Here is a 22019-nt window from a genome sequence, read left to right as displayed (position 1 = left end):
GCTCCTTCTTTGGGCACCATGTTTGGGAGTCTCAGCAATGTAATTGTGTGAATCCTGCTGTCTTGCCCAGGAGTGTACCCGATCCACCTGGCACCACCTAATCAGTCTGTGCTCTTCCCCTCCTCATCCTCACAGCGCAGCCAGGTGAGCTCTTTCCATAGGATCTTGGAAGGCCTTTCCACCAAATGTTCTCCTGTTGGACCACATGGGTTTTCTCCTCTCAAATGTTTCATAAGGATTTCCCCCCTGTTCTTGATTCTTTCATTGCCCACCACCCCCAAAATGTTGCCTACATCAGCAAGTGTCTGAACAAGGCTGCTCCCTTGGAGACCCCGTGGCTACTTTGCCGTCACCAGTGATCTCCTCACACAGTCATCGTGGCGCTTGAAGGTAATAGAAGTTTGCCTCTTTTCAAGGGAAATTATTTCGTTGATGACGAAGGTTTTGCTGAAGTGTCCAGTCGCAAGAAGTTAATGAAAACACATGTTGTATAACCAGTTAAGTCCAGTGGTATTTAATGTAACAAAACCATGCTTTCCTGGCTTTGTGGAAAGGCAAATCACTGAAGACATCCAAGTTCAAATTCTGCTCTACTTGCCCTAAGAATATGTTTTCCTTTAATGGGATCTGTCCTATGTCTCACTGCCTGTTATGCAGACTTGCCAGCCTCCAAAAACCAGACCAAGCCAGGCACACGCCGAATGGACGGTGAAGGATACAGCCAATCTAGCAGGAAAAGACAAACATGGAGGTACCAGCCTGAGGAAATGCCTAAAGGAATTACCCAGCCTGGCACCAGACAAGAAACAAATGGAAAGACCAAGAGGAAGGACCAGATGAAAACAGTTTGAAAATATTAACAAATTACCCATTTAAAAATGGTTAATATTGGTGAGGTCTTAAACATAGCCCAAAGCCACATTTCCAGAGAGAAACACGCATTCATACCCACAGCCTCTTACAAACACCTTCCCAGGGAAAACTGCATCCCGGGTAAAACTGTAAAACTGCCTCTTGCGAAGTCCCCCACCTTCAGGTACTGCGCTGGGGGGCTGCTGTGCCCTGGGGGGACCCGCAGCTCCCGCTGACACCAGGATCGCGGATGGGCATGCAGCCGCACACGTGCCTGCCGCATCGCTTGGGCTCGTCTCCCATCAGCAAACTTGCACCACCAATACATCTTCTTTGATTATTGTTTCTGGCTGGCTGCATCTTGGGGATGGGAGAAAGTTAATTAGACATCTTAGCACCTGGGAAATAAAAGTCTTGATGACCTTCATTGACTCTATTGGAAAATAATTTAGTCTTGTTTAGCTTCCTTTCTGCACTAAGCAGATCATCAATTAGCAACCATAAGTAAAGAGTACGGTATTTTCTTTTTAACACAGTTCCATCTGATGTGCTATTTTGTCATCCTTGATACCGCAGTGTCCCGGATGATCTCAGTATTGATGGTTTTGTCCCCAAGTTCTGATGCTTAAATGGGCAAAACATATTTTATCCTATAATTAAATGAACTGCTCTGCTGGGTGAACATTATCTTAAGTTTTATAGTATTATAGTGCTTTCTATCATGTTAATATATCACCATAGTTCTGTCACTCCAATGAGGTATTACTATATTATTAGTGTAATACATCATTACGGCAAGGTGTTTTCATGATGTATCGCTTAAAAGATGAAGCCATCAGGAAGAAAAAAATCCAAGAGCAGGCTCAATATAATTACAGGATAAAGGGATACTTCATCATGAAACCTGATAACAGTTTGACCTGGAAGTGAATGAAAGCAGGGAGAACGGAGTTCTGAAAGAAAACCAAGAGAAAAACCCCCAAATTTCTCCCACTGATGGATGCTACAACAGAGGTGTTGCAAGCAAAAGCCAAGTTCTCATCCAAATTCAGTGCTAGGTATGGGGTCCATCACACCCAACTGCGTCCATCTGAATGCTACACGCTTAGCTTAAACCGATCAGTCGTCATCGGCAGAGAGAGCAGGAACTCAAGATATAATACAAGCTGCCCTGCCTTGAACAGGACAAATCGGTCCCCGGAGAGTGGATCATTTCCCCCTCTCTCTGTGTTGGGCTGCTCATCTACAGATACGCAGCAGCCACGTGGTGTGGAGATGGACTTGGAAGGAGCGAGCACTTCCAACAGAATCCCAGCATTACCCGGCGTGGCAGGAAACAGGGCCCGTGCTGCTGCTGCCCTCGCACCCATGAAAGTGCCAGCAGGGGCACACACCTCACTCCCGCCCGCTGCAGCCGAGGAACCTGCTCCTCAGCTGTGAAATGCAGTTAAACACGAATGTGACGGGCCATAGTAGCAAGGACAGAAGTGGAGGTTTTAGGACACTACGTGAACACTGAGCAGAGGCACGACTACGTGTGCTTTTGGATGCTGAACGAATCAGAAGGAATTGCAACTCCTTGAGGTTTTAGATATATCTATCTCTAGATGTATAAACAAGCGAGCTATTTGAACAAAGTGTTTATATTACTTCTAATTGTATTCCCAGCAATAAATTACAATGTACAGCCCATTAATTAAACAGTAGTAGTGAAAGTCCAATTTCTTTTGTGCGGCACCCATGCTTCTGCAAAAGGCTAATTTCAAAGCTTCTGCACTCACTGATAGCTACTTTTTAAAAGCATTTTCAAGGAGTTAAACTAATTGCATGTATCACAAAGCAAAAGAGCTGCCAAGAACTGGCTCTCAGCTGGAGAGGGAAGGGACAACGTGGAGGTGGAAGACCAAGAAGAAAAGTCTGTGCTGAGCTTGCAGGACAGGCGAGATGAAGGGAGCCGACAGCGCTGCAACGCTTGACTTCAGAACATCAGGTAGGAAAAGAAAAGATTGTTAAGTCTAATCACAAAAACAGCTGAGGAAAAAATAACTAACTTGCTTTTTTTAGCCATTCATCTTAAAGCCCAGGGTTAGCAGGCAATGTCAGGCTAATTCAGTTTCTCATACTATAACGCACTTAGAGGTTTAAGTTTCCATCCAGGAAGTCCAGTTCGTGCAATTTAAGAAAAAAATTGTGTGCATTTAAGCAATATTTAAACAATATTAAACAATATTTAGCAGTGACTCGATCAGACACAGTTGACTGATCTTTGTTTAAAGGCAAGGATAGACCAAAGTGAGATTTGTCTCTACCCCGCAGGACTCCTGCAGCCAGTTCCTAGGCTCAGATGGCTCCTGAATTTTGCAGTTCAGGCTCAGATCAGCTTTGGGATTACTTTGTCCTGCTGAGTCTGGAAAGCCCAGGCTGACTATATTGTGAGAATGGGCTCTTTATGCATTCCCATCTCCTGAACTATACAGTTTTTAGCTGAAAATTAACCTCCTTGAGCTTGCTGGATTCCCAGATACTCATTAAGGCTGCCACAGCTGCAGTGTCCTGCCGCTCTACATCCCCTCTCAGTCTTCTACTCACCCTCATGCCAGTGAGGCTCATTTTGCAGGTGGAGAACCGAGAGATTTGTTTAAGTCATATTTGAGGCCTGTGATAGAACAGAGAGCTGACACCCCATCTTGCTACGCCCTGATTAATGCTCCAGGTTTTCAGCCGGATTTTATGAGCTCATCATTAAGACGTGACAAAAAAAAAAATCAGATCTTACCTTGGGAAAGCTACCAGGAACAGGATCACATGTTCCCAGACCCTAGGGAATGGCTACAAGATTTTGCTGTGAACTCTCATGTCTGTTTTCCACCTGCAAAGCAGCAGTTGGGGCACCTTCCTCCCTCGTAAAGACCACCTCCTATAGTCTGTGAAGGAACTAGACTGGCCGGTGGATTAAAGAATGTCCTGTTTTCAAGTCCGAGTTTACATATCCCTGGTATTCACACAGGTATTCAATATTTAGGTATTCAGAAAAAGACACCTAGATGCTAAAACCCACCATGGGCTAGAACGCAGCTCGGAGCCAACAAACCAGTCGCAGCAGCCTCTGTTTCAGCCAGAAAGATCTGATGCTTAAATTGGAAATCTTCTCAATAAATAAACTACCCCAAAAAGACTGGGAAACCCTACTGACTGGTGGGGCACTTTCCTTCCCCTCCTTGCTTTCCTTTCTGATTCATGGAAGAAATTGTCACAGGCAGTGTTTTATTATGCAAATACCTGCAGGCACTTAATGGGATGGTCTTTAGCACATTATATTTCACAGTTTTGGTCTTAATCAATGGAACTGCAGTGCTGAGCTTTCTTCTGTAACATTATTAAGGAATCAGAAGTTTCCCCTCTCTGTACCTCCACGGAGATCCCAGTGACCCTGGAGCAGAGGTGCAGGGCAGGCTTACAGAGCTCTTGGGAGCAGGAATTCAACCGCTGGTGTTGAGTACTTCCATGTAGTTGATGCGCTTCTAGGTCGAGATGAAGGTTTGATGTAGTAGCTTGCCTTTGATGGCACAGTACATCTGTCAAACACTGGAGTGCATGAGGTGGCCTGGATTTGAGTCTTCACTCATTGCTGTGCTGCTTCATGACAGCAATTTGCTCTTGTACAGTAATTTCAACAGGACTTAGGTGCTCACAATACTTTAGACACGTGGTCCTGCCCACCCAGCGGTTCTCAGCCTAAACCCCCTGTCATCTGCCAGCACTGACAGCTCTGGTGTTAAAATAAGCTGTTGGAAGGCATGGCCATTGCCAGAGTAACAAACATCATGATGCCAAGACAGAAAATGGTGCCATGGCAAGCCAGGGCAGCCTTACTGGGTAAGGGAAGGAACACAGCCCATATAGCACAGCGACCAGAATACATGCATTCAGAGGGCAGGTCTTCCCTAAAACATGCAAAGACAGTTTGTTGTCCTGCAAATAAAAATAAATCTCTGTCTACACCTTAAATGTTCCTAACTCAGCATCTGGGCACAGCTGGGATGAGATCGTCTCACCTAACCTCACCTGAATCAGCGTTACACTTCCAATGTAAGACTTGTCCTGTTGGCAAGGGAGAGCGACAGGCAGGACCTGCCCCACCTTGTGAGGTGCCATGCGTCTCCTCCTGCGGCACATCTCCACTTCTTTTGAGAGAATGTGGATAATGGCTTCAGCCTTGAAACCTGGTGTTCAGACAGCTTCTAAGGTACAGTTTTGCCTCAATTTTTCAGCAGATTAGTAGATAAAACCCCTCCAGCACAAATGTGGCTGATCCAGAGAAGGTATCAGGGAAATATTTCTGAGTCCGGCAATGAGCATGGACTTTTTAACAAAGGGAAAAGCAAAGCAATAGATGAAACAGCTTTGTCACAGAGGAGTTTATCCCCGTTTCCATCCATCACTGCTACACACCGTGCAAGCACAGAGACAGTAGAGCCCATCATCTGCAACATTCTTGCTTTGGCTAAATTTCCATTGTAGATAGGCACAGCATTTACATGGGAAATGTAAACAAAAGCCGGAGGTTGAAGTCAGATACCTACATCAAATCCTGATGATAAGCACCCAGGGCCTCACTGGGTAGAGCTGAACCACCAGAAGAACAAGTGCTGCTACTCTGTGGCATCAGGGAGGGCAGGCATGGTTTTGGTAATGAAAGAAAACCTAAAAATCACATCGTAATTCTTGAAAACCCATGTGTCATAAGATGGCCATTCTGCTTCCAGACCTAAAGGGAAACTACCTACCTAAAGGGTATTTTCTCCTTAAAGATTGTAGGGAAGAAGGGTATTGTGCTAAGGGATTTGCATGATGAGATGATGACCACTAGGAATACAGAAAGAAAACCACAAAAGCAATCACGGGATTTAGGCAAAATACTGAAGTGAGGATATGGGCAGAGATATGAGAAAAACAGACAGGAAAAGTTAAGTGTGGAACTGGGTAAATTATCCTTGGAGCTGCAGATCCTGGAGGTCCAGCTTAGAGCCTGCCGTTGGTTTAACAGATGCCAGTAGCGACAGAGCTAGTGTTACACCTTGTTTTGTTCCAGCTCTATCGATTGAACCAGCAGCATTCCCATGCTGCTTTCTTCTTAAAACACAGTAAGAGATAAAACTACAGAAGAGGCTGATTTAGTTTATCGTCACTAACTTTCAGTATTTGACACATCCACCAATCCTCTAAAAGGTATGAGATCTAGAGCGAATCTTGAAATGATGAGTTTCAATCTAGAAAAAGCTTACAACTAGAATAAGAAGCTTTTGGGTTGCTCCAGAACTTTTGGAAAGGCAAAAGGAGTTCTAGAAACCTAATGCTATGGTAAATTCCAGCCAAGCTGAAATGGCTAATTATCTTCCCATTAAAAAGCACTGTTTGTTTTCTTTACCCAGTTGGTACATTTTAACTCTGCTCGGTGAAAGAGAATGGAAACGTCACCAAATGCTCTGCTTGTGTACGCTTGGCTCGGCTCGGCTCGTTGGCTCTTTGCTTTCAGCATTATTTACCCTCACCTGGAAGATTTTTTTTAAAATTACGCTTTTACTTGCAGCTCTGGCATGATTATGGTAATCCAGAAAACAGCTAGTCTGAGTAGCTGGGAAAATGCAGCTCTACATCTGAGGCATTTTTAACAAGAAGCTGGACCTTATACATTTGAGAGAAGCCAACAGACACATTGCACATCCATACTCTGACCTCCGCCCATCCAGCCTCTGCCGGGTACCGCCTGCTCCCCACACGCGTGGTCCCAGCAGAGTAACTCCTCACCTGCGGTCCCCAGCCGTGGCACGGGTACAATATTGCTGTGTGGTTCTCCTGTGGGCCCTGGTCGAGGCAGACGTCTTTTGCCTTGTTGTTTCGAAGCTGTAACAAATAAAAAGTGCAGAGTTATATGGCCCTGTCTCTTCGGAGATAAGCAATAAACTGATGTGCAACATTGGCTCTAGCTTCTTTTGCTATAGAAAGAATATATGTTGCTATATCACTGGGCATAATCAGGCAGAGAAAGGTTTAGTGTGCCATATGTTTTCTTTAAATACAGGGCCTAATGAAGACTGCTTTTATATAATAATCACCATTCAAAGGAGCCGACTTCCTTGAACACAGTTTTCTTTGTATTTGGTCATATGTGGCGCTAACAAACCTATTTTTAGACTGCTGTCGGCATGTTGCCAGGAGCCTGAAATCAATGCATAATTGCTTGTATTTCATTGAAATCTCAAGGTGCTCAACAAGGCAGGGAAAGAAATCCAGCTAGCACAAGGAGCTCCTTTGAATCACCGTGGGGATGCAGAAGGAGATGCAGAGATGGCAAACCAGCTGTCAAGTACTGAAGGACACACTTCGGAGGGAGCATGGAAGTGCTGGGTTCACAGTACAAAGCCCAGTGGCCGCTGAACGAACGCCAGCCACCAGCTCTGTTAATGCAGAGATGTCCTCTCTCCAGGCTCCCCATGTAGGGCAACTGCAACAATGCTTCTGAAAACATGACTTTTTGGGGGGTTTTAGCTTGAAAGCATTAAGTGACTCTGTTAATAAATCTTTCTAAAAATTAATGCCCATCTGGGGTGCTCGGGCTGTGCTTCAAGGAGGGTTCTCAAACTGCCACTATTTCGTGAGACCTATTGCAACAGAGTATAAGTAGTTCCCATAAATGCCTGTTCTTCTATTCCCAGTACGGTCTCAAAGCCAGCAGAGATTGAATTAAGACTCCTTAGTTTATCTCGTCCTTAAGCTGTTGTGACAACACACTGTATCCTACAAAGACCTTGTAAGGAATTAGGCTGAGTTTAAGTCAAAGGGTTTTATAAAATGACTATATATTAAATATATATACAGCTGCTTAATCCATGGAGTCAATGGGTAATATAGATAATTTTCTGTCAATTCAGTAAATGAGGAATTAAAATATTTTACTGTATACTGTCTCCAAGATCAGAAATAAATCTCAAAATAGGTTTTTAGAAGAAACTGCGAACAGTTTTATACAAATTTACGTAATTATACACAAATAGTAGGTTTTGATTCACATTCCTCTCCTTTGAGGCTATTTCTCAGCAGAGCCTCACCAGCTGTAAACATTACCAGTCTGATCTAAGGGACTGTTCAGCCTTAATTACCTCGCCATAAGCAACGGTGTTGTTGTATCTTCTCATTTCTGGATAAACGTGGTCCAGGTACCACTGGAAATTTTTACACTTCAAGCTCTTCCTTAATGCTTTTCTCTCAGAAACATCTCCAATGTCAATACCTGGATTCTGAAAAATAAAGACACAGCACGTCGCTGAATGGATACTCTAAAAAAAAAACTTAAAGAGAGTGTTATTTCACTATTTGATATCACTTCCAAGCCGCCTGGAAACTGCCAGCAGCTGAGTAACTCCACGCAGAGGCCACACCAGGGAATTATAGCATGTGTGTCCAAGATGAAATCATCTTCATGGAAGTCAGAAGGATGACTTGGGTTTCACAGCCACAGCAAGGAGGAGACACGTACTTCTCTCATAGGTTTTGAAGGCATCCTTGAAATGGCCCCCAGACTGATGCTGGACATGCTTTGGTCCTGGGAGGTAATTTAGAAAAGAGAACCTAAATGGAGGAGAAAAGGTTTTGAAGGAAATATGAGAAGTGCAGTGTAACAGAGGTGAATCTTCCAACCAATTCTCCTGGGCTTCAGATGAATCTGAAAGAGACTGAATTTGTTAATGGGCACAACGACAAAGTATTTTTAAAAGACCTCACATCCCGTTCAGGTACTGATGTACAGGCCTTCCGGAAGAGCTTAACAGCAAACGTACGTCAGGATTTAAAAGATGGTCATGCACTGAATCCTGGAAATGCAAACCCCTGACGGTGCATTGAGCACCAAAACCCTTCCTCTTACTCACCAAGGGTGTGTACCCTACTAAGAGGCAACACAGAGGACAGTCCAGTTAAAAGGTATAAAATAAGGGAGGGAAAGAAAAGAAGAAAAAACCAAAAGGTTTAAGAGGCAGATAGCTAAGAATAAAGGATAAAAATTACAGAAGAGAACTTGAGGCTGAACCTCAGAAAAACCTCTTGACAATTCAGATAATTATGCTGTGAAATAGTCTCCCTGGAGACATAGAGGAACCCCACTGTTTGAGAAGATTTAAAAGCAGGCAGAGCTACAAAATCTGTCCCTGGAGGAATAATCTTACAGGAGCCAGGAGCAGGGGCTGAAGAGAGCTACCCTCCCTTTAACCTTTTATTCCATTATGGAATTTCATTCCAGTTAAGGGGCAGGGAAATACGGGTGTCACTGTTGTGGGCATTTGCTACAGGCCACCTGCTCAGGAAGAGGAAGGCAACAAGGTCTTCTACAGACAGCTGGAAGCCTCCTCACAATCACAGGCCCTGGTTCTCATGGGGGACTTTAACCACCCTGATATTTGCTGGAAAAGCAACACAGCAAGCTGTGCACAATCCAGGAGGTTCCTGCAGAGCATCAAGCATAACTTTTTGACACAGGTGGTGGAGAAGCCACTGAGGCAAGATGTGCTGCTGGACCTTATACTAACAAAGAAAGTCTGGTTGAGGATGTGAGGGTTGGGGGTAGCCTTGGCTGCAGTGACAGTGAGATGGTGGAGTTCGGGATCCTGCGTGGCAGAAGCAGGGTGACAAGCAGGATTACAACCCTGGACTTCAGGAGAGCTAACTGGTCTCTTCAAAGACCTGCTTGGAGGAATCCCATGGGTTAGGGCTTTAGAAGGTAGGGGTGTCCAAGAGAGCTAGTCAGTATTCCAGTGCCACTTCCTTCAAGCTCAAGATCAGTGCATCCCTCTGAGGAAGAAGTCAAGCAGAGGAGCCAGGAGACCTGTATGGATGAGCAGAGAGCTTACAGGATGTGGAAAAAGGGACTGGCCACTTGCGAGGAATGTAGGAACATTGTCAGGGTATGCAGAGACGCGACGAGGAAGCCCAAGGCCCACCTGGCAAGGGATGTCAAGGATAACAAGAAGGGCTTCTTCAAATACATCAGGAGTAAAAGAAAGACTGGGGAAACTGTGGGCTGCTGCTGAACGAGGTGGGTGCCCTGGTGACGCAGGATGCAGAGAAGGTGGAGTTACTGAATGCCTTCTTTGCTAAGGCTGCCCTCAGGCAAGCCAGGCCCCAGAGGTGAGAGAGAAAATCTGCAGAAAGGAAGGCTTCCCCTTGGTTGAGGAGGATTGTGTTAGGCCAAGGGGCAACGGGCACAAGCTGGAACACGGGAAGTTCCCCCTGAACATGAGGACAAACCCCTTCCCTGTGCGGGTGCCAGAGCAGGGGCACAGGCTGCCCAGAGAGGCTGTGGGGTCCCTTCCCTGGAGGCATTCACCCCCCGCCTGGACGCGGCCCTGTGCCCCTGCTCTGGGGGTGCCTGCTCCAGCAGGGGGTGGGACGGGGTGAGCTCCAGAGGGCCCTTCCAGCCCCTACCATTCTGTGATTCTGTGAAACCAAAGGCACGTTGCAGACCCTTTCACTCCTTCCTACAGGTGTCTGGGTTTCTACTCTATTTTAGCTCCTGCTCTTGTCTGTTGCAGTGATCATTAAATACAGCTGGAAAAGCAATTTTCCATTACAACACTTGTAATGATCTAATGAATTATTCACTCTGCTTTAGAGAAGACAGCATTTTAATGTACAACTGGTAGCTTATAGGTAAAAATAAAGATTATTCCGTGAAGACAGGTAGGACAGGCTGAAATCTGAGTGGGCGAGATGGGACGCAGAGCAAAGCAGGACCACAAACCAGTCAGTACCTGAAATATTCAGTGCATGGGGTTTGGCTTGGTTTTTAATATGGTGGCATCGCAAAATAATTCACTGTGTATCCATAACCCCTGCGCAATACCACTTGTCAGACAAAGCTTCTTTAAAATTAAATTTCGATTTTACAAATAAGACCTATATAAAAATCTCAAATTGGTTTTAGGATAACCCAGATCTGTTTCCCCAGATCCATGCCCAGTGCCAATTCATGTGATGCTGCCTTTACCAAGCCATACAGGACCTGCAGCTTCCTGATGAATTTTAATCCCTTTTTGCCATGCTCCCAAGCTGTTCCTGAGCAGGAGCAGGGTGCCTCACCTCTAAAAAGGAATCAGCCTGAGGATCAGGGCTGAATGCACAGTGATTTATGATCCCTGCCTATGGGCGTTTGGATCTTACAACCTATTTTTAAGAGACCCGAAATCACTCAATCCTGCAGCAACTCTCTGCATCTCCGACCGCTTGGAGCGGTGCCCGTCACAGCCAGTGCCCTCCTGCAGCTCGCTGGGTAAACATCTATTTCTCAATAATGAACTAATCCAGGACTCTCCACCACCCCCAGGATGACAAACCGGCAGTGCAGGCAGCTCACCAACCCTTCCCAGGTACCTGTTGTTCTCTAATACAGTACAAAGTTGCAGCTACCATGCCTCTAATTGCCAGTAACTCTCCCGAGATGTAACCTTTCCTCAGAGAGCAGCGGCAGCTCATGGTTTTAATGTTTTTCAAAATGCCCCAGAGCACTGGGCTGCCACCTGGGGACGCTGCCGCAGCAGGATCAGGACAGCAGCAGCTCTTTGCAGGAGTGTGATCTGCAAGGTATGAGTATTTCACGTTTATTTTTAGCACCAGAAGGGTGGCTGTAAATAACTGCTCACGTGGGGTCTGGCCGCTTGCAGCGGTGGTTTTGCCTTGCGCTTGAACAGAGCAGCCCAGCGCTCGTGCTTAAGTACACTGCGAATGGAGTGGGTTACGGGGGGCTCTGCAGGGCACCCCATCCTCATCCCACCTATCAGCTGGAGACCATTGCTGCCTCCCCCTCCCCACCACCCCTTCTCTTCTGGCAGGAGGAGAGGCAGGAGGAGAGGGGACCAGTCCAGCTGGGGCTGCTCCCAGCATGCTCCAGGCAGCGTTCAGATCTGGAAGGCAGGAGGTGCTCTTGGGTTTCAGGATTAGACATAACCCACACAGAGACCGGAGGCCAAGCAGCAGCCCTCCTGGAGCCTATAGAGCTTTACACAGAAATGCAGAGAATCGCCTAGAAAGGGGCAGGATGTGTCCCCTGGGCACGGTCAGCTTCTCTGGCTGGCGGGACCCCACAGTTTTCCAAAGAAGCACCATGCTGCAACATGGCGGGATTTACATGAAAAATAACATGTCAGATCTAAGGAAATGTAATAATTTCTGTGCAGAAACAAATATAACCACCAAAGCTATTTAAAGAGAGTGTATCTGGAGCACTTGCAGGTGATGCTGTTGGGAGGGGATCTCCTGCGAGCCACTGACATACAATCCTTTACCTCTGAACACGGTTCCCAAGTGCTGATGGCCCCAACTTTCCCAACACTGGGAAAGCAAATGGCCCAGGCACCTGGACCACGCACCATCCACAGTGAGCTCCGGGCAGTGACAGCATCTGCGAGCTGGGAAACCCAAGTTGGGCTGCATGTGACATGGACCTGCCCGAGCTGCAGGAAAAAAACTCATACGCTAATGATGCTGATATTAATAATCTTCTGACAACCGATTTTACAGACAGACTCCATCTGCAGCACAGTGTAATGACATAAACTCATGCTGTGTAAACACTCAACAGGGAGATAAACACTACAATACAGGTTTAATTTTTAGAAATGAAAATAAAAAGGCTGATGTGAATCACTGGAACTCCTCCAAAGTCTGCAGGTTTTGCAGCATCTTCATCAAAGCCAAGGGAGCTCTGCTGACTTCCACAGCTGGGGATGCGACCCAGGGTATTTAAGGCTGTGCTTCACCCAGGGGCACTAAATACTCTCTAATTCAAGTTTTTAACCCAATAAAGTGAAGACTTAGGATAGGGTGCAATGGCCGTACCTCCAGCGGCAGGTTCCATGCGATATAGACATGCGATTTGTAGTCGTCCATCCACACCTCGGCCACCCTCAGGGCATTGCGCTTGGTGTAGAAACCGATGTTGTTGTTGTAGGGCTTCTTCTTGCGCTCAATGTGAGCCACCCTGGAGCAGGGCAGGACCTCCATGCTGCCACCACACAGCCACACCTGCAACACAACCGCATGACACCATCAGTACGGGGCTCTGCCGTGATGCAAAGGGTCCATGTATATATTGAGAAAGAAGTCGTGGGTTTTGAGGTTTCTGTAATATCCTGGCAAGTGCGGAGCGTCACATCGTCCAGCTGGCAAGTGGAAAGCCATGGCCAGGTTTGGCCTTTGCTCAATGGCAAGACACGCAGGGAGAATTTAACCTGTTCCCAGAGCAAAACACATGTCGACATTAGAAGGATCAGGTCTATAACCAACATGTGGCATTAATGCGTTGAAGGATCAGGTGCTAAGTTTACAGGGATGTTGCTACTAAATAAAAAGGATTAGTGACTGGAATAGTAGAAACTATTGCAACATCTCCCGCAGAAGGGATGACTCAGTCAAACATATGGCAGAGACAGATTTCTCCCACTTGAAAACATTTGTTCATTATTTTTCTTTCTCATGCTGCTTAAAATCCCCTTAAATCACAGTTTAGAAGTTAATAAAATCATTTGAAATCTTTTTATCACAGGGGAAGGGTATTCAGAGAAAGACATGCCGTACCTGGGTTCTTCCCTCCCTGTTTGTCTTCACCAAGAAGCTATTTATCTTCAATTAAAGACAAGTATCCAGGACACCAGGCAATCGTTACAAACACATATGCCAAAGAGGCCTAATAATCCCAGTTTCGCCTATTTTGCAGTCTGCTCTGCATTATAATTTTGCACAGTTGTTATAACACCCATTTCTGGGATCTCTTCCAGGCTCACCACCTTTTATCCCATCTGCATTCCCAAAATTTTACTGACCCTGTTCAATCCTCTTTCCCGGCACCATGAGAAGCCTCATGGCTGTATTGGCTGCCCTTTTTAACCTCTGAGTGACTGTTTTAGCACACCCAACACAGGGCACTTGCACCTTCTAAGCCCAGGTGACATGAGTAAGGGGCAGCACAGCAGGGAGACGTCTTCCCTTGGGGTAAACCTGCTTCTCGTGCTGTTCTCGCTTGGACTGCTGCAGAATATAGGAGCCCACAGCAAAAAATCAGAGCCCCATTTATTAGCTGGTGCATGAACATGCAGCAAAAATATCCCACCTTACTCCTGGTCTGCTGTTTGACCTTTCTGAACACTTTTAAATACAATTTCATGCCTCCAGAGTGAATTCAGAGCTGGCTGCTGAGATGAAGGGCATGCCCATCCCTCCTATCCAGCCTCAACCACGCTTGCCTCGGGCCAGCGAAGTCCACGAGGTCTGATGAAAGTTTTGCAACAGGCCACATGCTAGCAAAGCAACTACGACGTGAACAAGGTAATTGTAAACAAAAATATATATAATTCAAAAGGAATATTCCCAAGAGAATAGTTTGACACAAACCACTTGAGTTTCTCGCCTGCTCAGTTCTTTAGTTCCTCAATGTCTCGGTGAAAGAGGAGCATTGAGCTCTGCCCTCAGGTGCTCCAAAAGCTGCTGGGTTCGGCCGCAATGCTGAAAAAAACTACCAGACCTGGAAGATCCCCAGCACCACCTGTTTTTGTAGTTTTGGGGATTTGTTAGGCTTTGTCCTTATTTGAGATCAGAATAATTATTTTAAAAATGTAAAAACCATGATGTAATTAAAATGTCATTTTCCAGCAAGCTTGCCTCTAGCAGTAAAGGCGCAATATTGCCTTTCCATGCTTTAGTTAAATAACTCACATGGCTTTATGCTAGACAGCTTTCCTAGATTTCTGAAATAGCTGTACAAACTACCTTGAAATGCACATATTGTAATAACCTGAGAGAGAAGACTGTTGGGCGTTGTGCAAAGGGCATTGCTTATATACATATCCACAAGCCAGTTCCAGAGAGATCATAAAAGGCACTTATGCAAGGAAAGACCATACTTCTATCTCCTAAAAAACACCTAAATTGTCATTTTAAAATAAAAAAATCTAACTTTTTACAAGGCATTTATAACCGTTTCAGCTGGTAACAGTGGCAGCAAGGAGAACTATTACATGGGAAACAGCCAAGTTGCACCCGGCATCTCTGTCCTCAGTGTACAGAGGAGGAAGCCATGGCCCCAGGAAGGCGTTGCTTGTTCCCATATCGCCTGGCAAAGACTTTCTGTTCCTGCTGAAATGCAAAACCACACATGAACAGGTCCACAGGTGACAGCACAGGGACTGCAATCCAGGAGACACCCTTCATGGCCATGAAGCACAAGGTGACTTTGCCCTACAGGCTCAGCGTGATGCTCTACCCTTGCCACAACCACAACTGAGGAGTGGTGAATGGCCCCAAGAGCAGCCCAGGCTTTGTTCTCTTGGCACCAACATAAGATGCGCTGCGAGGCACCGCGACCAAAAGGTCCCAGCAGACTCTCCATCTTCCAGCAAGGCTGGAAGTCTTCACCCAGCAGATGACCTGATGCATCTCAGCCACTTGTGCCCACATGCTGCAGGCAAAGGCCACGCTCGATCGTGCACATACGCACAGAGGCAGCCGCCTCCGCTGGGCTCACCGGCACTAATGTCCCAACCTGCTGCAGCTCCACCCCTGCAGCACTCACACCCTGAGGGCAGAAGGTTCTTTGGGAACCTTCATTTATGTCCCTATTGAGAAGCCAGTTGTCCTCAAAGACCTTTAACAAACAGATGACCTTTCTATTAAGTAGATTTTTCATGTTCATAGCAAATAAACCTATAATCGCTTAAGATACTCTATTTACTGCAACTGCATTAACCAGACACTCAGTCCAGCATGTTGTTTCTGCTAATTCCTTTAAGGATTATCTCTTAGTAGATGGGTAATCAAGAGCCAGCACAGCATTAAGACCAATCAGAAAAATAAGGTATTGTCAAAGGAATTTGTGTTCAGCCTATTTAGCAAGGCAGTGTCTTTTATATTGCTTCCTACAACGGATGAAATCACAAACACTTCATTTTATAAAATATGCATGGATGTGATGTAAAGGCATGTTTAAAGACTCAAGATAGAGTATGTAACACAGCACGTTAAATATGATGAGCAAGTCTCAAGTTTCTCCCTTATTTTCTGACATTCACATTCCAACGTGACTATTAGCTTGCCATTCATCCACCCGTAAAGAGATGCAGAATTAAAAATAGAAGCATTCCCCTCCAGTAAATGATGGTGACTCAATAACTTCTCCATCAGTCTACACACAGGAGTAATCAAACACACAGAAAGATGCTTGGATTTATAAATAACCGGTTAACACTAAATTGTAGTGAAGAAATTCCAGAGAAACAAACAGAAAACAAATCCATCACCCAGAGATCTTTGATGTGTTTTTCAGAAAGCTGGTGGGTAATACACTTGCAATTATTTTCCAAGCAAAATGCGACTGTCCTAAGAATTCAGCATGGAAAGCAGCGATTCCTCTGAAGCTGTGCAATGTCTGAGTCTGGCTGAAACTGCACTTGCTTTCTAGGAGTGTTTGCACACGTGGGAGGTAAACTGTGGTTAGCACGAGAATGCGTCGCCTTGCTCCGGTGATGGAACGGCCCAGCTTTGCTTTCTGATCACCCTCCAGATGCACAGAGGTGTCGTGGGTGTGTGAAACCATTCATGAAAGAGCCGGCTTCTCAGTGACCTGCACTGGGGATAACCCAAAACGGGGAGCGGATTCAGATGACGCAATACCGCAGCTGAGCTACAGGGAAGGTCCAGGCACCTCTCTCGTGCACAGGTACCTGTGTGTTAGTGCGGCTGTGCAAGTGCCCGCCAATATCCAAGAGCAACATATTCCTCCTCCTCCCAGCCAAGACAACAGCTCCTCCTCTGCCAGCTGCCATCGGGCCTGCAGTTGCAAAATCCAAGAGTTGCTCTTACGCTTCTCTTGTGGAGCACTCTATACATCATTCCTAATGACAGCTAGGACATGAGTAAATGTAGCATTTGGGAGCAGTCTGGGGAACAGCGGTGGCCCGGCCTGTTAGAGGGGACTGCAAGCAAGCCGAGGGAGGAGACACCCTGACATTGCCTGGGAAATGCATGTCCCCTGCGGTTACTGCACTCCTGGTAATGGAGGGAGAACGGAAGAGTGCCCAAAACCGCAGCGTACTGATGGTCCTTTGTGGATGTAATAGAGAGAAAATCCCAATTTCGCTTCACCTGCTCATTGCAACAGCTGCAGAAACAACTTTCAAAGTGTTAAGCAGTTAAGAACAATTACTGTCCATGATCCCCTTTGCCCTCAAAAATATACTGATACTGCAGCTATCAGTTTGCTTTGTTCCTGTCTGCCAGAGCTGGCAAGTACTCCCAAGGAGCATTATTGAAACAAAAGGGCTTTTGGCAATCTCTCTCATGTCAAAGGAGCCAGCCAGGCAGAAAAGGATGACCCAGAGGAGATGCACCACCCAGGTGGGTGCCAAAGCCTGTCCTATGCCATGCTGGGCCTGGGACACCGTCCACACTCCCCACTTGAGCAGGGCTAGAAGTACGTGTGGGAGTGGCTGGCCAAGCTCATGCCTTGAGGTCGGCAGTACTAGTGCTATTTGTGCTTTACAGGTCTGGTTTCCTTGGAGGGACCAACCGAGATGATGTGTTTCGATGCCACTTGGTGCAAGCGGGAGGATGCTGCTGAGCACGGGGGGCTGCTGCCTTGTCCCACCCCATCCTCTCCGACAGGTCAGGGCCACTTCCTCCACCGCTGTGTGCTGGCCCCCTCCGCTCACCCCGTGGAGCGGGGGCCCCTCGCGGCTCCCCCTCTCAGGCACAGGTGCCCATATGCAGCGTCGCAGCCTACCCAGCCCCTACGGAACAGCAAAGGGCACACAGAGGGGACGGTGTGGCTGCAGCTCTAGCAACAGAATGGGTGAAAAAATAACTTTGAAAACAGAGGTTTAATGCATATATATTAAGAAAACCTTGTTCCCCTCCCCAGCCTTCTGCAACCTGCCCTTGCTACACCATGGTGCCCACCAGCAGGGGAGTAGAAGATAAAATTATTAACTTAAAGAGAATATTTTTATCAGAAAACACTGACGCAGGGGCTGCTTCCCCTGGGATGGCAGAGTAGCTCGCACATCCCGCTTCTCTTCATGCGGCTGCAAGCCGTACAAGGGCAGGCTCACCATCTGCTTTTGCACAAAGAAAACTGACATCAGAAAAAGAGAGAAGGACTTCTGTGAGATCAGAGGCAAAAGTGGGGCTGGTCCCTCACCCTTTGGTAGCCCGTGGAGTGCCAGGATGGTGCCCTGCCCCAGCACAGCACCGTCTCCTCTCATCCATCAGTATCTCTGGACGAAAAACCATACTATTGCTGCCCGTGGGCTGCTGCCTTATATAATGCTGTGCTACCTCTTCATCCCTGGGATATAATTAATAAAAATACTAATAATTAATAAAAATAAGAAGGGACGGTGACTACCTTGGGTCCTGAACGTGGCATTCTATCCGGAGAGTGGCATGACATCCACGATGAATGCTGACAGCTCCCATTAAAGGATCCTGACTTTAGTTGCTTATAACTTTGCCAAATTTTAACTATTCAGACTGAAATATATCCTAGAACAGCTCGAGCCTGCCTGCAGTTAATGCAAAGAGACATCATGTCTAATGGTGTCAAGATGAGTCTGTGAGGTACACTTTTAATCTCTGAATGTATTATGACAGAAGGAAACAGGGGAAGAAACCCCCACTCCTAACTTTCATTACACAAACTCCAGGCTTTTTCAGCTGATAACTTCATTTCTAAGGTGATTAGCCAAACCATGCCTTAATTAGCAATAGATTTCTCATTTAACAGCTTTGCCTTATCTTCACCCCCGTCTTTTCTTTTAAAAGTAACTTCCTAAGTTAAGGGAGAAACACAATTACCCAGGGCAGCTAAAATAATAAGGAATGTATCAGAACAAAGACCTAAATAATAAAATTGAGAAACAGCAAAAAAGGCAAGGAAATAATCCTTTCTCCACATGCTCCCTTGTATAGTTCTGAGAGACGGTATCTCACCAAATTACTCCTTTTGTCAGAAGTAACAACACTTTTACACATAAGTTTCCAGTTATGTATCTGAAGCTGTTTTGCCCTTTCTGTTCCTGTCCTGGCTGTGCTCTGTCCCACATCCCCGCAGGACACCATGGGAGGACATCCCCAGGGCCAAGTTAGCGCTGCCACATCCTAGTCCCCAAGATACCAGAGCAGCAAAGGGGTCAGGAACGGGATGAAGAAGTCACTCCCCAAACCTCTGTAGTTCCTCGGCCCAAAGCGACGGTGGGGATGAGACCCGAGCAGGCGATGCCGACGTGGGGCATGGCAGCCCAAGGCAAACTCCTCACCCCCGGGCAGCGGGGTCAAGGATTCCCACAGCAGCAGCCTGTGCAAGGAAAGCACTGCGGTGCTGGAGGAAGCACCCCTTACACTTAAAATCCTTTTTGAAGAGAGAGGTGCTGCAGTACCTGCCTGTTATTTAAGCATCCTCACGAGAGAGCAAAGGCAGTGTGTTGGCCTTACTTCCTCTAGAAAGCCTTGTGGCTTGGTAGTTAGAAGTATAACTTAGCAGTAGTACCTTTATTCCCCCGGAGCAAGGTCCTTGTAGTGTAGTAGTGAGAGACACACCCCAGCGAGCCTGTTAAATCCAAGTATTGATAAATAAACATCTCCATGCCATTAGCTGCTGCCTGTTTATGGGTGACAATCAGAAGTTGCATGACTTACACACAGCAAGCTGGATAAGATTTTATATTTTACACACATATATATACACACACACACACTATATCCTATGTCATCACTGAAGTGCTCCTTCAAGCTATTGTGAATGCTACTATCTCATGTAACAATCATGGCAAGAACTGTAGTAGAAATGTTTAGCTGAATTACATGAAGGTCAGTTAAGAAACCACATACAGAGGGGGGAAAAAGAAGGAATATCAGCTCTCTTTGGGGACTTTTTACCCATTGCAGTGCAATATAGTAGTCATGATCTCTGCAGGTGGACATCAGCACTCCTCCAAGAGGACTGCCTTTTCATTTGGATATGTGGGTTTTCACAGATCACATCAAGGGAGAACTGGTGGTATGAGAATTTCTACGCAAGCAGTAAATGTACCACCTTTGAGGCCAGGTTGCTATAGATCCAGCAGAGGTGCAGTGCTGTATCTACAGCCAAGACCAACAACCAGAGCAACCGGAGGATGAGGCACTTCTCAGCACGAGGAGGGATGAACACTCTGGTACATCGATCTCGGAAGAAGGCAACTCGATGCGGGTAGGGACAATGTCTGCACTAATGCACCCAAAAGAGACCCTTCTCTTGCTGGAAATCTCAACACAACTTCATCCTGAACAACTAACAAATCACCTTGGAAACCTCTATGAAAAAGAGAAAGAGACCCAGCATCCTACAGCTGAAATGGGTAAAGGAATTTTGTTGCTAAACCTGTTTTCTCTCTCATGAGGCCATGGCAACCCTTTCCAAGAGGATCAGGGCCAAGTAGCCAGATCGGGTGCGGTATTCATGTGCCATTTCCTTAAAATATGGTTTCTGAATGGACTTGTCCTCACCTGGCCATCTCAGACCACGTCCATTCAAGCAGAGAATGGATGTGGGAGGAGAGGCTAATACTACATTTAAAAGAATAAATTCTTTTTTTCTTTTTTGGCATTCCTTCTCTCACATTTTATCCTCATGGATCATACCGCTTTGGACAGGTTCCTGTCTATGCTGTGCCAGATCAGTAACAGAAATGTCCAGATTGTCCAGTGTCCAAATGCCTTAGCTTTCCTCCTGAGACTACTAAATTCATTCCTTTTATAAGGGCCACTTAAAAATGCCAAATAAGAGCGGAACTCAGGTGCACAACTGACTCCAGCAATACCAGCTAACAGCCACAGTTTTCATCCTCTTAACTCGGCAAGGAACATAAATAGTTTAACATTTGACATATTGGAGACGTTGGAACAAAGCAAGCTTCAGGTCAATGCAAAGCAGTGATTTCTCTGTGCTGCCACAGTTCAAGGAGAATGATACATACATACCACAATTGTGTTTGCTCAAACTGGAGGCTTTCCCAATGAAAAATTTATGCTGTGCTTCTCCAACAAATGCAACACAACCTGTTCTAAATAGTGCATCATTCCTGTCTACAAAAGGTATTGATTTGACTTTATCACCAGATAAGATACAGAAGAACGGGCTTGGTGGGAAGCTACATTTAAAAGACTCCAATCATAAAGCACAGCATGGGGAGGATTAGCTGTAATGACAAGCGTCCGCATCCTCTTGGCTCGGAAAAACTGCTGAAAAGAAGCATTTTGCTTCTCAGTGCATCAGGACTGATATTTTAATTGCTGCAAAACTCAACTATAGCAACCAGAGTGACTGTAGCTTTGTCATTTTAGCACTTTTAAAAGTTATTTAAAAAAAAAAAAAGGAACAGAATATTTTTAAATCCACATCTTGCAAATGCTTGGTGAAACTGAAAAGAAGCTCTCACACCTGAACTCCCAGCCTTGGCTGGAGCTGGAGCCAAAATCTGTATCACCAGCTTCCATATGGCTGAGTCCCACGTTCCTGCAGAGCACAAAGCTCCAGTTACATGCTGAAGTGGTTCGCAACTACTGTGGTATTAATCTGGGTACAAATCTCTCCTAATAAGTTTAGTACTGTAATTCCTCAGTACACTGATGTTATCTGATCAGCCTTGGCAGCGTGACAAGGACCTGATTATGTTGTAATAGTATAATGCAAAGATTATTACAGACTCGTAAAAGACAAGTGCCTTAAAACAGCATCAACAATACCTGTAAGTCCTTTCAGAAGGAGAAGAACATGCTGGGTTTTATATGCTTGTAGTACAGAACTTACCTGCAGGATTTGACTATGAACTACTTGGAGGTTGGGGGTTTTATTGTGGTTTTTGTTTTTGTTTTTTAATTGCCAGTAACGTATCAAAAGCATCTTGATCTCATTTTCCTATTACCATTTCTGTCAAAGCTGTAAAAATAAAAGAGCGTAAATAGTTCAACAAAATTTTCATCTATTTTTCATGCAAAAGAAGGCGTTAGAGAAAATTTTCCATAGACTGTTCTTCGGACTAACACAAGTCCATGTGGGGAGCGGCAGGAGGAGGGGGGAATGTGCCGGGTAT

At 45.8% G+C, this 22019-nt stretch overlaps 1 protein-coding gene across 3 annotated transcripts in view; it reads right to left on the bottom strand.

Annotated features, from left to right (window-relative positions):
• Positions 1-22019, bottom strand: part of GALNT17 (polypeptide N-acetylgalactosaminyltransferase 17) — a 221003-nt gene that overhangs the window by 7480 nt on the left and 191504 nt on the right. For all 3 annotated transcript variants that reach the window (XM_075113040.1, XM_075113042.1, XM_075113041.1), the window contains 3 exons: positions 12739-12924; positions 8013-8150; positions 6661-6756 (listed from right to left, as the gene is read on the bottom strand). In XM_075113040.1, the coding sequence (XP_074969141.1) occupies positions 6661-6756; positions 8013-8150; positions 12739-12924 (420 nt within the window). The remainder of the gene's footprint in view (positions 1-6660; positions 6757-8012; positions 8151-12738; positions 12925-22019) is intronic.

The sequence above is a fragment of the Phalacrocorax aristotelis genome, chromosome 18 (assembly GCF_949628215.1).
Source record: "Phalacrocorax aristotelis chromosome 18, bGulAri2.1, whole genome shotgun sequence".
NCBI classification, from domain to species: domain Eukaryota; kingdom Metazoa; phylum Chordata; class Aves; order Suliformes; family Phalacrocoracidae; genus Phalacrocorax; species Phalacrocorax aristotelis.
The sequence above is the reverse complement of the archived record's forward strand: the minus strand, read 5'-3'. Positions and strand labels throughout refer to the sequence as shown.